The 16,182-nt window shown below is 42.5% G+C and overlaps 1 protein-coding gene across 7 annotated transcripts in view; it reads left to right on the forward strand.

The window, feature by feature from the left end:
- rnf220a (ring finger protein 220a) overlaps window positions 1-16,182 on the forward strand; it is a 463,658-nt gene that overhangs the window by 332,746 nt on the left and 114,730 nt on the right. For 5 of the 7 annotated variants that reach the window (XM_078218667.1, XM_078218665.1, XM_078218666.1 and 2 more), the window contains exon 6: window positions 4,235-4,277. In XM_078218667.1, the coding sequence (XP_078074793.1) occupies window positions 4,235-4,277 (43 nt within the window). Of the gene's footprint in view, window positions 1-3,836; window positions 4,073-4,234; window positions 4,278-16,182 lie in introns of those variants that run through there. The other 2 variants (XM_078218670.1, XM_078218671.1) reach the window with 1 other exon arrangement.

The raw sequence follows: 16,182 nt of genomic DNA on the forward strand, positions 1-16,182 counted from the left end.
CCCATGAACTACAAAGGAGGATAGTCAATGTATGAATCATAGAATCCCTACAGTGCAGAAGGAGGCCATTCGGCCCATGAGGTCTGCATCGACCACAATCCCACCCAGGTCTTATTCCTGTAACCCCTCATATTTACCCTGCTAATCCCCCTGATATTAGGGTTAATTTAGCATGGCCAATCAACCTAACCTGCACATCTTTGGACTGTGGGAGGAAACCGGAGCACCCGGAGGAAACCCACGCAGACATGGGGAGAATGTGCAAACTTCACACAGACAGTGACCCGAGACTGGAATTCAACCCGGGTCCCTAGCGCTCTAAGGCAGCGGTGCTAACCACTGTGCCACCGTGCCGTCTCACATGAAGTATAACTTTGCATTCTAAGTAATGTGATCTTGGAAAAAGTGCGTTTTCATTTATTTCTGTGTTATTGCTCTTGCCTTCTTCCATTATTCTAAATTTGAAAATATTAATAATCTCTTAACGGGGAATCCTTTTACTTTGCTTTTATTGATGAAGATGATGTTACACAAAACATGTGTTGGAATGCAGTGTAAATGTACAACAGAAGTAATAGATTTAATGAACGCTGAAGCTTATATTCATTACTGGAACCACACCTTGGACGAGAGGCCCCCTAAAGAGATGGTTTGACTACACTATGTTATAAAACTATGCAGAATGTTACATGTATTGTTAATGGAGAAAAGAAAACTGGAGCGATAATTCTATTCCAGAACAATCACACATTCAACAAATGAAGAGGGCACTGCAGAGTTCTTCCTTGGGTTGAACCCTGTTTGTGGACCAATTTTCTTGGAAATCCATTCCTTAGTTTTTGAGATATGTTATTTACAGACAAAGAGACTAACAAATGGGGCAAAAATGGGTGGGGGGGGGGGGGCGTGGCGGGGGGGGGGGGGGGGGAGTCATTGGCAAAAGACTTGATGGAAATGAGAAGTTGTTACATGGTAAGTAGTTGTTGTAATATTTCAGAAAGCCAGCTGGCAAAGGATAGAACTGGAATCAATCTTCAGACTATTTTCTAAGCATTTATTTACATGCACTTCGTAACCCAACAACAAGAGCTTCAATGTGTTCCTTTTTCTAGGTGCACAAGTGAACCCTCAGTTAATGGTCACTGCTTGCTTACCATTAATTACAATTAATATACAATAAAGCGGTGATTTGGAATGCATTGTTTGAAAGGGTCGTGGAAGCAGATTCAACAATGACTTTCAAAAGGGAACTGGGCAGGGGGTAGACCTGAAAAGGAATAGAATTGAAAGACTTTTGGGGAGAAGCAGGGGAGTGGGACTCATGGATAGCTCTTTTAAAGACTATAGAGTCATCGGATCACACAGTGCAGAAAAGGCCCTTTGCCCCATCGAGTCTATAACTATCACTAAAATCACGCTAATCCCATTTCCAGCACTTGTCCCATATCCTTGAATGTTGTAATGTTCCAAGTGTTGATCCAAGTACTCTTTAAAGGTTGTAAGATTTCCGACCTCCACTACCTTCCCAGACAGTGCTATCCAGACTCCCACCACCTTCTGAATGAACAAGCGTTTTCTCAAGTCCCCTCTGAATCTCCTGCCCTTTACCCTAAAACTAAGCCCCCTTGTGATTGACTCCTCAATCAAGAGGAAAGCTGTTTCCTATTTACCCTTCCCATACCCCCCATCATCTTGTACACTTCAATCATGTCCCCTCTCAGCCTTCTCTGCTCCAAAGAAAACAATCCTAGCCTATCTAGTCTCTCCTTATTGCTCAAATGCTCCCACAACATCCTGGTGAACCTCCTCTGTACCCCCTCTAGTACAGCCACATCCTTCCTATAGTGTGGTGACCAGAACTGCACACAGTACTCCACCTGTGGCCTAACCAATGCTCTGTACAACTCCAACATAACTCTTTGCCCTTATGCTCTATACCACGACTGATGAAAGCAAGTGTTCCATTTGCCTTCTTAGCTATCCTATTCATGTGCCCTCCTGACTTCAGGCATCTGTGAAGAATTGCCCTAAGATCCCTCTGTTCCACTGAGCTTCCTAGTGTCCTGTCATTCATTAAATAGACCAGGCATAGATATGATGGGCTGAATGGCCTCCTTTGGTCCAGTGTGTTCTATAATGCTGTTCCTACACAGAGAAAGAAAATAACCTTGCATCCATGAACTAATTGGTGTTTGAGTATCTCAGCGAGTGAATTATTGGATCCTCACCTCTTCTAATTATAAATAGTTTAGATAATTGACATTCTCCTGCAGTTGATGAAAATGTGTGTTTTACCGTGTTGTGCTATCATTAACCTCTCTCACACAGAAGGGACAGAGCGTCTAAGGATCTTCTCTCCATGAGGCTCTCTTTCAGCTGTTGTCTTCTGTCTGACTTTTGTTTGCTTTTAACACTTTTTTTTCCCCTTTAGGCTGCTCCAACACGAGTTAACTGAATATGTGAGCATGTATGTTAAAATGTTCACTGTTAGGGATGAAAGTAATTACCCGCAGCTCAGTTGTTATTAAGAAGTCTTAACACCTTCTCAGAGCAACTTGAGATGGCCAATAAATGTGGCCCTGCCAACATTTTGAGAACAAAAGGACACTGATGCTTACGGGAATTCTCCCTCTGCAACCATGCTGCTGAATTTGTGATTTTACAGGTATACCTGCAAAACAGTTTGGAGTAATTTTTTGCTGGATAGCATATAGCATGGAAAGCTATTCCCACTCTTGGACTACCTTTGTTGTGAAATGATTATCCTTCAATTTACAGGGAATGATAAGTAGCTGTAACCTCTGCTGAACATAACGTCATCACAACCTCGCGCACTTCTTGGACTGCCTCCCCACAAAATGATAAATTAAAAAAATCAGTGTGGTATATGCTGCTATCAAACATGATTTAGAAAACTGTTACAGTCCACTGGAGCAGTGTGTAACATCATCTAAACTTCATCTGAAGTTCCTCGATTGAATCTTGTAATTTACTCAGATTAATATTAGTCTGTGTGAAAAAAATTGAAAACTAGTTCATCTATCTAAAAAAAAGTCACATCGTTTTAAAAGCTACTTAATGCCCACTGACAAATCTGAGCCATCCTCAGATTCTTTTTTAACCAGTTCCAGTGAATAGGTTTAAAGTTTCAAATGTTATTTATTGGTGTCACAAGTAGGCTTACATTAACACTGCAATGAAGTTACTGTGAAAATCCCCCAGTCACCATACTCCAGCGCCTGTTCGGCTACACCGAGGGAGAATTTAGCGTGGCCAATGCACCTAACCAACACGTCTTTTGGACGGTGGGAGGAAACCGGAGCATCCGGAGGAAACCCACGCAAACCCCGGGGAGAATGTGCAAACTCTGCACAGACAGTGACCCAGGCCGGGAATCAAACCCGGGGTCCCTGGCTGTGAGGCAGCAGTGCTAACCGCTGTGCCACCCGGGTATCAGTGCACTGAAGAATTTTCAAATCAAGGCAATCCTTTTAAAATAAAAAAAGTTGATACAGTGTTCATTCCCCCCCCCCCCCAAATTTATTTCTAAAGTTGATCGACATTTGATTTTGTTGTTTTCAATGCAGGAAAATATTTTGAATCAATGCTTGTGGAATGATTTGACGAAGAAATGGTGTGGTGGCCAGAATCAGCCACGCATTGAGAGAGAGAGAGGGTTTCCAATAGCAGAGAGAGACTGTGTGACCACAGAGACAGCGCATGGAAAGCTAAGCACTTGTGCGCTTCAGTGCTAGTTTGCTGCCACCTATCGGCCAGGGGGCGCAGGCGCAGCTCTAGTACTTTGCACTTTCACCTTTCGCTCTCCCCCCCCGGTCACGTGACCCAGCTGTTTCCCAAGGCCTGCTGTAAGCTGAGCAAGATGCCGCCTCTTGGTTTGAATCTGGTGACATCCTCTGCGTCCCTGTGATCTGCCCGGATCGGATTTATGAAGGTGCACAGTTGCCCAGGTGCTACATTCATGCCCAGCAATATTGACAGGCTATCCCACTTTAATCCTGCTATGGAGCCAGCAGTAATGGAGGACACAGAGCAGTCCAATGGCAAGGAGGAAGTAGGTTTTGTTTACATCCTGTACTAGTCTTGGGGCAATGGGAGAAATCCACTGCAATCTGTCTGCTCCAGGCATGTTTTTCACAGATCTTCAAACAGAATCTGACAGTCTTAAGTGCCTCTTGTTTATTTTTCACCTTTCTTTTCTGTTTCCCTTTCTTAGACATTTTTGCGAGTAAGGTCCAACAGGCAAGCAAGGCTGAATGGTAAGGTTATGTTGACTGATAACAAAACTTTTAAAAATATTGATTTTGGAAAGGGAGGCGGGTATGGGAATTAGAGTGACATCATTTGAAAAAAATCCAAATACCTGTTTGACGGTGTTTTCCATGCTCCTGAACTTTCTGTTACGAGTGCCTAATAAGCAAACTTATTGTTGAGTTGGGGTAACTTTTTGTTTATTTGTTCTGAGTGGGAGGAAATGATGCACAAGATGCTCCAATCAGCACTGCTTGTATGTATGATTGCTTCTCAACGTTGTACTGCTCTTATATTTACTTTTATTTGTAGTTTTGTTATTTTTAAACATACATTCAGTAAACAAAAACTTTATTTACGTAGCACCTTTTAACGTATTGAAATGTCCTAAGGTGCTTCACAGGTGTTATTAGGGCTAATGACCACAAGTTTGACCAAAGGGTGGCGAGGTTTTAGGGAGTGAATTCTGAAAAATCATAACATTTCTTTGTAATTGTTGCTCTCAACATCAATATCTACAAAGGCTACCCCAAAACAGAATAAAGGTACCATCATCAAACTCTCAAGTCGTCATGGTCACCACAAACTTGCAGTGCATACTTCAAAATTGCCAAAACAACACCTTGGCTATTATGGAATGATATCAGTGAAATCTTTTCTGAGAGTTTGAGAAACAGTTATAAACTCGTTGGGTTTTGGTATATGAGCCTGTTGATTGGTTCACTGCTTTATAATAATTCACAGCCACACAGACTCTTTTGTAACTTACGGATGTCGCTCTTATGGTTGGTTGGCTGCTTTAACAAGTGAATGAGGCTACGTGTACCATTCACTCTGGGCAGAATGACCAACCCTAGAATCTTAAATTCTCAGCCTGTGCTTGCACACGCATCATGAATCCAAATCTGTGTGCACACCCGCCCCTATCGTGACCTGAATCGGTGTCCATTCCCACCCATGTTACTATCTGAGTTGGTACCCACTCCTCCAGGCCCCTGTCACTATCTGGGTCAGCGGCTGTTCCCCCACCCTTGTCATGACCTGGGTTGTCGTCTGCTCCCCACCCCTGTCACCGGCAGGGGTCGTCGCCAGCTCTCCGACCCTCTCACAACCTGGGTTGATGCCAGCTCTTAACCCCTTGTAGCCCCCACCCCTTTCACCCCCCCGCCCGCCCGCCCGTTTTTGGTGCATCCCTTTGCTTTGCCAAGACAGGAGTCAGCGCCCCTCCGCACCAACTGTGTTGCTATGATTTAATTGTTGTTTTATTTTATTGGCCTCCAATCTTTGTGGTCACTAACCTGTGTGCGAAGTGAGAAACCTGAAAGAAAGTTTGCTATATTCTTTCATTTACTATTTCTATCCAGGTTTAAATTTTTCGTATTGAATGTTATGGTTCGATGTGCAGAGAATAAGATACCTGGATATGAACAGAAAACAATTCATCGAAAGTTTGAAGCAGCAACATAAACTATGAACTAAGTTGGAGCTATTGAAATCAAAGAAAGTATCATAGAATCCCTACAGGGATCCCCCCTCCCCCTGTAACATTTCCCATGGCTAATCCACTTAATTTACACATTTTTGGACACTAAGAGGCAATTTAGTATCCCCAATCCACTTAACTGCACATCTTTGGATTGTGGGAGGAAACCGGAGCACCCAGAGGAAACCCACGCAGATGTGGGGAGAACGTGTAAACTCCACACAAGACAGATACCCAAGGCCAGAATGGAACCCAGATCCCTGGCGCTGAGGCAGCAGTGCTAACCACTGTGCCGCCCAAATGTTTTTGATTTGATTTATTATTGTCACATGTATTGGTGTACAGTGAAAAGTATTGTTTCTTGTGCAGTATACCTAAAAAGAAACATGAGCAGTTTATATACATTTGTTCTTCAATTTTCCCTGTCAAGTTTTTGAGTGTTAAAGTGGCTGGAGTGTTAGCAGTACAGCCCATTGGACCCGTTACGATTGTTGCTAGAATTTAAAGTGAAGGGCCACATGAAAGGAAAGGTGAGGCACAAAATCTTCCTGCCAGCTAGAATAATGTCAGTTACTTGACACGATGGCCTGAATGGTCTTTCCTGTGCTGTAAATCTTTCCACGTTTACTCCACTGAAACAAGCAACGAAAGCAGTTTTGTCTATGGAGAAAGAATAAAAAATTGATGGATTGGCCCATTTGGGTGACACTTAGTTGTAAACAAGACAGCTCTGATTCACACCGTTTGCTATGATGTACAGGATTCTGCAAGATGCTTTCATCTAGTTGATGTCCATATTGAATGATTATTAATAATTAAGCTGCATGTACTCCCAGCAACAGTCTGTAGTTGGCTATTGGATATGATTCAGTCTGTCTGTCTTATTTAATAGATGTATTTCCATCATGATCTTTAATTCTCCCCAGTCATGACTGTAAAACTGCTATGTTTTGAACTGGCAAAAGTTAAGAATAATTTGGATTAAATCCACATCTAAACAAATTTCAAATGTATTCCAGGCGTTGCTTTTTTTTTGTTTCATTCATATGCATTTTTTCATTTCTTCGTAGAGTACTGGAATTAGGGAGCACCACCCACAACTCACTCTCTCTCTCTCCCTCTCTCCCTCTCTTCCCCTCTCTCTCTCTTCTCTCCCCCCCCCCCCCGCCGTCCCATTAGTCAGGATAACTGTCACTGCTCTACCAGCGAAGTAGAATTGCCGCCTTCTGCACAAAAAGCTAAAGGATTGCAGAAAATTTGCAATGCCTCTGTAGGAAGCATCCTGTATATTGCAGTACAGTGGAAGAAGGGTACTTGCAAATTTATATGGTGTCATTCGTGAGTTCATCACAGCAGTCAGTTTGCAGTTAGTGTACCCATATTACTTAAATGTCCTGCATTACTCAAAGAATGAAGTGGTACAGGGAACTGTGAGCTGTTGTGGGAACCCGCTGCCACCCAGCAGTTCAGTCCTTGGAAGAGTGTAAGAGAGAGGGAGAAGAGTGGAGCCTTCTCGGAAACTGGATCCTCCGGGTACTGAAGCTGCTCATATGGAGCTAAATAGTGGAAAGCAATCTTTGAATTGCTTTATGGATCAGAATTTAATGGTTGCCTTACCTGCTGGCTGGAGAACTTTCCATAGCCACCGGCACTATCGGGAATGGTGGCAGCTACCGGTAATGCATTCACTAGAGGTTCAGGATCAAGGAGACACTCCAGGCTAAAGGTGAGTGAGGGGGCAGCTCCCCTTCCTGATGGTGGGTCACTTGATCAGGCACCAAGTGGAAGCCCGCAAGCTAACTTGACACAGTTTGCTTTTGGGGCTACCCACATGGCGACTCCCCTGCCTGCCTGGCCCTGGTTGAATAACAGTGGCCATGGGGTGAGGCCCATAAGTCGACACTTATTGTCCACTCGTGAGCCTCATTCGCACCTGGTTGGGAAAGGCAACCACAGACCTTTCTGTCCTGGAATTAATCAGGTGGACGTGAGAGGGCTTGAAACAAAAGCAGGAATTGCTGGAAAAAACTCTGCAGGTCTGGCAGCATCTGCGTAGAGAGAAACAGAGTTCATGTTTCGAGTCCAATATGACTGCTTTGGAACTGAGGAGAGGCTGAATGAAGAAAGGAGGTGAGAAAGCAGCGGGGTCCCCATCCTTCAGCCCAACAAATTCCCCCCCCTCCCCAATTCAAAGGTGGAGTGGGGCGGTCTTAAATTCTTCCCATAGTTGCTGCATTTGTTAGAAGGATTCTGTGGTATGATATGGCGGCACGGGAGCACAGTGGTTAGCACTGCTGCTTCACAGCTCCAGGGACCTGGGTTCGATTCCCGGCTTGGGTCACTGTGTGGAGTTTGCACATTCTCCTAGTGTCTGCGTGGGTTTCCTCCGGGTGCTCCGGTTTCCTCCCACAGTCCAAAGATGTGCGGGTTAGGTTGATTGGCCATGCTAAAATTGCCCTTAGTGTCCTGAGATGTGTAGATTAGGGGGATTAGTGGGTAAATATGTAGGGATATGGGGGTAGGGCCTGGGTGGGATTGTGGTCGGTGCAGACTCGATGGGCCGAAGGGCCTCTTTCTGTACTGTAGGGTTTCTATGATTCATTTTGGGTACCAGAGTATTTGCGAAAAGTAACTGCATATAGCATGCTGGAATGTGCTTTATGCTTTAAATGTTGCATTTATGCCCATAATTTCTACTTTCATGTTGAGGTTAAAAATAAGTTCTACCTTTTGCTATCCTTGTTAGTAAAACAAGCATAAAGTAGCCTTGGAACTGATGCTCAGAATCTATACTACCGGAGGTACTATGTCCGGCTTTTTTAAAAACTACAAATCACATCTAATAATAACATATAGATATGTATTATTTTTTCAAACATTTTCAGTAATGCTCTGCAATTAATCTCACAGCGTGACTGTTGTTATAGGTCAATGATACAGAATTGACTGTATTTCTTAGTAATTTTGACAGGAGGTGGTAACATTAAAATGAACTTGATCTTGAAGAATATCCCCAGATAAGATTAAAATAGTATCATTTGCAAAATAGGAAATGCCCTGGAATGATTACATAATACGCTAACACTGTGGCTGAAGCCTGTTATGAGGTATGTAAGAACATAATCAAAGGCACAGTTGATGTCAAGACAATGAAGCAGGAATGGCTCATCAATCTCATTTTAACCTAAGATGTGTCGCATCATTGAAAAATCTCTGGCCAGTAAGTGTATTGAATAAAAAGCAAAGTACATTAGTTGCTGGAAATCTGAAATAAAAAGCTGAAAATGCAGGAAGCACTCAGCAGATCGAGTGGCATCTTCAGAGAGAGGAAGTTATGGTTAATCGTCTAAAATTTTAACCTTCCTCTCTTCACAGATGCTGCCTGACTTGCTGAGACTTGCTTTCCAGCATTTTCTGTGCTGTTTATTGTATTTCCTGCCCATGTTGAGTGTTTTGGCCAGTTGTGCCCAATTGGCAGATTTATGCCATTGAATTATTTGATTTAATCTGAAGTGCTATTGCACTGTTATATTTTTGATGAAGCAGTCACCAAAAACAACGCAAGTGCCACCTCCACTTTGCCACTATTCAGAATTGCTGGTTGCAGGAATATTGTATTTCTCTGATATCCGTTGTATAATGTGCAAGAGAAATGCTAAGGAGAATTACCTAAGTTTATTTTCATTCCAAGATAGTTTTCACTTGAAAAAGGCAGACCCCTGTAAAGGTCTGGGCTGTTAATATGAAGTGTATTTTCCTTCATGTACCCACATCCTATCCTTATATTCATTAGATCCTGGGAAAACATCTTTCTTCAAAGTATATGCCCTGCTGCAACACCGGTTTGGCATATGTGGGGGAAGGGCTGTCCTTGTCTACCATGCAAGGTAGCAGCCACTGTTCGATGGAGCTTGTTGTTTTTCATGTTAAGAATCTCTTGTCACGTTGTTGAACCTAAGTAATTGGCTGTGTAGATCTCAGGCTTTCACTCAGATGCCCAGATTTTTATTTTTTGCTCAAACCTTCCCCTCCACTGCCAGAATAAGTTACAGGATCTGACAATTGCTGGCGTACTAAAGGCATCTAGTGGTAATTGAAGTTGATTGATGCCTGTGGTATTGGCTGTACTATTAACAGTTCATATGTCCTTGGATGGTGATACCTATCTCTTTCTCTCTTGCATCAAACAATCTCTATAATAATGAAACTGGTACAGTTGTGTGCACTTCCTGTCATGAAAATCACATTTGGCATATACTTAAGGAAATATAAATGGATACATTCTAGATAAATCTCTTGGTCGTCATTGCAATGCACAAAAAAAAAATCAGGAAACAAAGCCACACTTTCTGCAGACCCATAATTCACCTTCTCACAAATCAAGTAGGGCTCCGATTTCCAGCTCTCATAGCAATTATTCCTTTGCTGAACTTAACCAACGTTTACTTAAGATCAGGTCAGTTCAGTAGCCTTAAAAGGGCATATTTACACTTACTGTAGAATGATGCATTGTGGATTACCTTGCGAGATATTTTGAGGCCTTTCACTTGGCAAGAATGGGGCATTGGTATCCCAAAATCGGCAGAGAATGAGCGCTATTTGCCACTGTTCTTCCTACTTGATTAGTTTTATTGATAATTTCCTCTAGTCTCCAGCTGCCTTCTTGATTATCAACCATACAGCCAATTTTTGCATCATCTCAATCACAACCTCTACATTCAAGTCAACAGCATGGATATATACCACAAAAAAACAAGGGACCTTGAACTAGGCCCCGTGGAACCCCACTGGAAACACCCTTCCAGTCACAAAAACACGAATCAACAATTACCCTGCATCTGAGCCAATTTTGGATCCAATTTGTCACTTTGTCTTGGATTCCATAGGTTTCTACTTTCATGTATAACGTGTCATGTGGAACCTTGTTAAAAGCTTTGCTAAAATCCTTATAGAGGGCATCAAATGCACTACACTCATTGATCCTTGTTATCTCCTAAAAAATTAATCATGTTAGTCAGACATGATCTTCCCTTATCAAATCCATGTTGAATGTCTTTGATTAATCCATTTGAAAGATACTAATACCATGGATGAGGATCCAGATTTTCTCTGTGCTACTTTATAGTAATAAATCTCCAAACATTTTAGGGACAAAAGCAAATATCCAGCCTGTTTGCATCTCTGTCCCTTTAGTGCCATGACATATTGAAAGAAGAAAAACTTTATATAGTATCTTTCCCTGTCTGCCACATCCACTGAAGTACTTTTGAAGAGTGGCCACATGGTGGCATAGTGGTTAGCACTGCTGCCTCACAACGCCAGGGACCCGGGTTCAATTCCAGTCTAGGGTCACTGTCTGTGTGGAGTTTGCACGTACACCCCGTGTCTGCATGGGTTTTCTCCAGGTGCTCCGGCTTCCTCCCACAGTCCAAAGATGTGCGGGTTAGGTGGATTGGCTGTGCTAAATTGACACTTAGTGTTAGGGGGGGACTAGCAAGGTGCATCGGGTAATGGGGATTGGGCCTGGATGGGATTGTGGCCAGTGCAGACTCGATGGGCCAAATGGCCTCCTTCTGCAGTGTAGGATTCTATGGTTCTATGGTAGTTATAATGTAGGAAAACGGAGCATCAACAGCAAATTGTTTTAAGGATGTTGGCTGGGGGTCTATTCTTGGGAGGGATAATTAGGCAACTCCCCAGCTCTAATTCAAATAATATAACATAATTTGTTGCATCCATCTGAGGGAGTAGCCAGGGACTCTGCTTAATCAAAAACATTGTGCCACCAGCAGTGTTGTGCTCCTGCAGTACTGCACTGAAGAGTCAGACTATTATATGCTCAATTATTTGAGCATGAATCAGAGAAGCTGACACTTGTTTTGGCTCATCTTTTCCTGGAACTTTGGCAACGAAGAATACTGGTTCAATTCTAATGCTGATGGCTTATTGCCTTTCATTATGTTGCTCTGGAGAAGTGTTGAGCACAGGGGAAGTGGCTCTGCAGGGAAAAGGAGAGGGAGTTCCCTAGGAGTTGGTGTTGGGACCCTTTCACTTCTTGATGTATATACCATTGATCTAGATCTAGACCTTGGAGCACAGAGCACAATTTCAAAGTTGGCAGATCATGAGGGTTCTGGACAGAATAGATAGGGAAAACTGTTCCCATTGATGGAAGGATCAAGAATGAGAGGGCACATATTTAAGGTAATTGACAGACTAAGCAATGGAGACATAAGGAAAAACGTATTCATACAGTGATTGGTTAGGATCTGGAATCCACTGCCTGAGAATGTGGTGGAGGCAGGTTCAATTGAGGTATTCAAGAGGGAATTGGCTATTACCTGAAAAGGAACTGTACACAGAGTTACTTGGAGAACGACACTAGGTGAATTGAACATTGAGAGTTGGCGCAGACTGAATGACCTCCTCCAGTTCTGTAGCAAACTTCATGTGAAAAGATATGTAATTATGTATCCTAAATAAGTGGAAATCTGCGTAAGTGTGCTGCAGTGTCAGAGCTGATGTGATACTTATAAGCTGAGTTTTGCTTTCTTAGGTTTAGCATGTTACCTGATACTTGCTGGCTAGTGTCACAGAAATCTTAGCATCTGATCAGAATGGCAGTGGTAGAGTTCTGATGTCAGGGCACTTAGCTACCATCTTGGCTGCAGATAATGTGCAGACTGATCAATCTTCAGTGCCTTTTTAGCATTTTCTAACTATTTTCACAGTTTGGCTCACACTGATTGCATCTTGTGACTGTCATGGGTTGCAAGGTTGACGAGGGGTAACCTTCTTGCCATCTATAAATATGTCGATAGACAAGATTCTGTCTACATCTTGTCATTCCTTTGGGTTCACATCAATAACAGGTTTCCTAATTAACCACAAAGAGTATTTCAGTTTGTTTGTGCAGATATCCCTCGAGACTAATGGATTCTCTAAATAAGAGAGAATGCTCTGAAAATAGAGAGCTGCTCTCCAGTATCCCAATGGTAGTATGGAGAGGGTCACTGGGGGATTACAGGTGTAGCCGGTGGGTCTAACATTACAGCTGAGAATGCTGAAATACCACAGTGATGGTAGTGCTGTAGCAGACCATTTGAAACTCATAATGGGCAACAGACCTCTGCTCCTCTGTTTGTATACTTGTAACGTGCATCTGTCCTTGCTTTTGTTTACAGACAAGTATTGCGATGGAATTAATTGGGTATGATTGCGGTAACTCAGAGAACTTGCCTTGATTGCAGTATGGAGTAGTATTTTTTCAATGGGGTGATTCCTATTGTACTGGACAGTGTGCCAGAGAGTTCCACTGTGAGATTGATCTGTTTCTGCCTTTTGTGGAATGAAACTGGTAGTTCAAAGTGCGAGTCTTGCCAATTAGATTCCTTTCGAATAAAATGTTACAAAGAATCCCACACGAATGAATATAATTTCACTTCAGTCTCCTTGAACTATTGAATATTTGTGTTTTAAGTGTTGATTACTGATGAAAGCATTGGCCAGCTGATTTTGAGGAGTTTGCGTGACTAGCATTGCAAAGAGCATTGTCCATCAAGAAGTTTCACCAACTGTGTATTTCATATCCGTATGTGGCATTCTTAGAGTTATAGGCTACAATTTTGCACCCAGGTTCACCTTCCCCGGCAGGCTTTGAGGCAGGAGGGGTGATGGAAATGTGAAGTTGCATGAGCAGGATTCCCTCTGGGATCAGGTTCGATCCATTCCCTTGCTCTATCGCTGTAAATTATTAGCTCCAACTCTGATTAGTAGTTTGTTGGTGACAGCACTGTTTACTTAATAAAAACTATTAATTTGCTTTTTTTTTGAAGTACCAATCAGCTTGTGACCTTGTACTTTGTTAGTCCATAATAAAAGCAAATTACTGCGGATGCTGGAATCTGAAACCAAAAGGGAGAATGCTGGAAAATCTCAGCAGGTCTGGCAGCATCTGTAAGGAGAGAAAAGAGCTGACATTTCGAATCCAGATGACCCTTCGTCAAAGCTTTGACAAAGGGTCATCTGGACTCAAAACGTTAGCTTTTTTCTCTCCTTATAAATGCTGCCAGATCTGCTGAGATTTTCCAGCAATTTCTCTTTTGACTTTGTTAGTCCACAGTTCCCTTAGGGAACCTAGAAACTCTTGTCCAGTGATCTTTGCCCATATCCCTCGCCCAACAGCAAGTTTCCCATTGCAACAACAGCCATGAGGTTTCCTCAGGTTGATGAACATGTGATTAAAATTAAGATATTTGACACAGTATTGAAATTAAAGAATGTAGTATTGTTATAAGGCAATGGGAAATAGTTAAATGATGTAACTGTTGGAAAATGTTTTAGAAATCTGGTTCAGTGTTTGAGAGCAAGATCATCTGAGATGAATAATGAAGAGCTGCAAAATCGCATAACGTGGAATTCTTATGACTTTGCCAACTTTCTAGAGGATGAAGGGCATTAAAAGAACAAATGCACGTGAGAGTCTTGAATTATAGTCTCAACCGAAAGATGGCACTTACAAAGTGTAGCATTTCCTTCTGCTGTGCTGAAGTGTCATCTTAGATGATCTGCTCAAGGATTGGATTTTATGGGGCTCCCATGGGTGAGAAAGGAGATAGGTGAAGCCAGAGAATAGGGTTCTATGCCATTGGCGGCATGCCCGCTGCCTACCTACCCACCCTTTCATGATTTTAAGAACATCTCTTTAAGCTTTGGCTCCAGAGGGCCACCTGCCCATGACCCAGTTGAGGCCCTTAAGTGGACAATTAAAGGCCAATTTAAGAGCCTCATCCAGCCACTATTCCAATTGAAGTGGGATAGGCCTGCATCCAACACGCAGCCCGGCAAGTGGCCAGTCAAAAGTGGGAGAGAGGCCTTCCTTTCTGTGCCTGTGGTGTCAATTGGATGCCCCACCCACAATATTTCTTCCCTCTGCTATGTACAACATGCACCCTCATACCCTCATCTGCGAGGTCCTGAGGTATCCATGGTTATTCTTCCTCCTGGGTCTCCCAAAGTACTGACGCTGCTATTGTACCAGCAGTGGCCTGCAACACTATATAAGGTATTGGGACTGACTTCTGGAGAAGGACGGAAGTCTTGTGTCATAATAATTAGAGTCCAGTATTCTGAAAAATTAAAGTGGGGTAAACCAGCCAAGCAGAGCTGGGCTGTCCCGTGATATTGGCACTGGGTTGAGGGGAGCCCAGCCTCTGGGTATAATCTAGTCCCATGTCTCTGTAGTGAGACTTGAACCCATGACCCTCTCACTGAGGTGAGACTGTTACCACTGAACGAGTCCCAGCTTACTATTGGAAGAAGGGATGAGGAGTCTGTCCTGTGTCCAGTTTATCCCTTAACCAACATTACTAGAAAACAATTATTCAAATCATGTCTCTTATGCTTGGAGTGGAATCATGTTGTGTGCAAATTGACTGTTGCATTCCCCTTGTAGTAACTGCAATTCAGACGTACCTCATTGGAACTAAAGCACTTTTGGATGTCCCCGGTCATGAAGGCCTTTCCTTTAATTGCTGAATCTAAATCAGCTTTCAGTGAACACTGAGTTTGTGCATGTGTGACAACTATGTAATTGTATATCTGAAGTAGTGGGAATCCATTATGCAAATATAGTGCAGTCTCAAAGAGTTGATGTGTTGCTCATAATCGGAGGTTTGCTCCCCTCAGTTTACCATGTTACCTGAATCTCTGGAACTGAAGTTGTCTTTTATGCATTTATAACCAAACAGGAATGCACTGTATTTGATGCGATTGAAAGCCTCAAGAAGCTTTTTCTATTTGAATGTTCTGTGGCTAATTGTACCCACTGAGGGCTGTTTGCAAACAAACCTCTGGCAAATGGTATACACTTAGCCATTTACCTGTATGACCTTTCACTGTAGCCTGTCAGTTATAGTGTTTTTTCAGTATATGTAGTGTTAACTTCCCTCATTCATTCCAAGGAGATTAGCAGATGAGACCTCTTATCCTTCATCCGAAGACAAAGTGACTTTGTCAGTCTGTATATTTTGCATATTAAAAGGCCATTTTCTGTGTTCAGTCAGGTGGGTCAATATAGAATCTCTGTTGTGGCTATTAACTTGACCCTAATCAGAATTTATCCAATTAAATGCAACAGTATCTTTCGCATGGGATTGCTGAACAGTGCCTCCAAAAGCTTGAAGTGCATACATATATGTTGTTTAAAAATCGATGAGCTGCTTCATTTTTGGTGATACTGGGTAGATTTTTTTCCCCTTGAATAACGTTCAAAGAAATAATTTTTTCATAGAATCTGATACTGACACGATACCGGTTTAAGATAATGATAACCATGAGTAAAATAGGGAAGCCAGTTTAATTTCAATGTTACAGTTTTACAGTTCACCTGTTCACAAATTTGTACTGTTAAACATTAACAAGGATCCTTG

This window comes from Mustelus asterias, chromosome 8 (genome assembly GCF_964213995.1).
Source record: "Mustelus asterias chromosome 8, sMusAst1.hap1.1, whole genome shotgun sequence".
Classification (NCBI taxonomy): domain Eukaryota; kingdom Metazoa; phylum Chordata; class Chondrichthyes; order Carcharhiniformes; family Triakidae; genus Mustelus; species Mustelus asterias.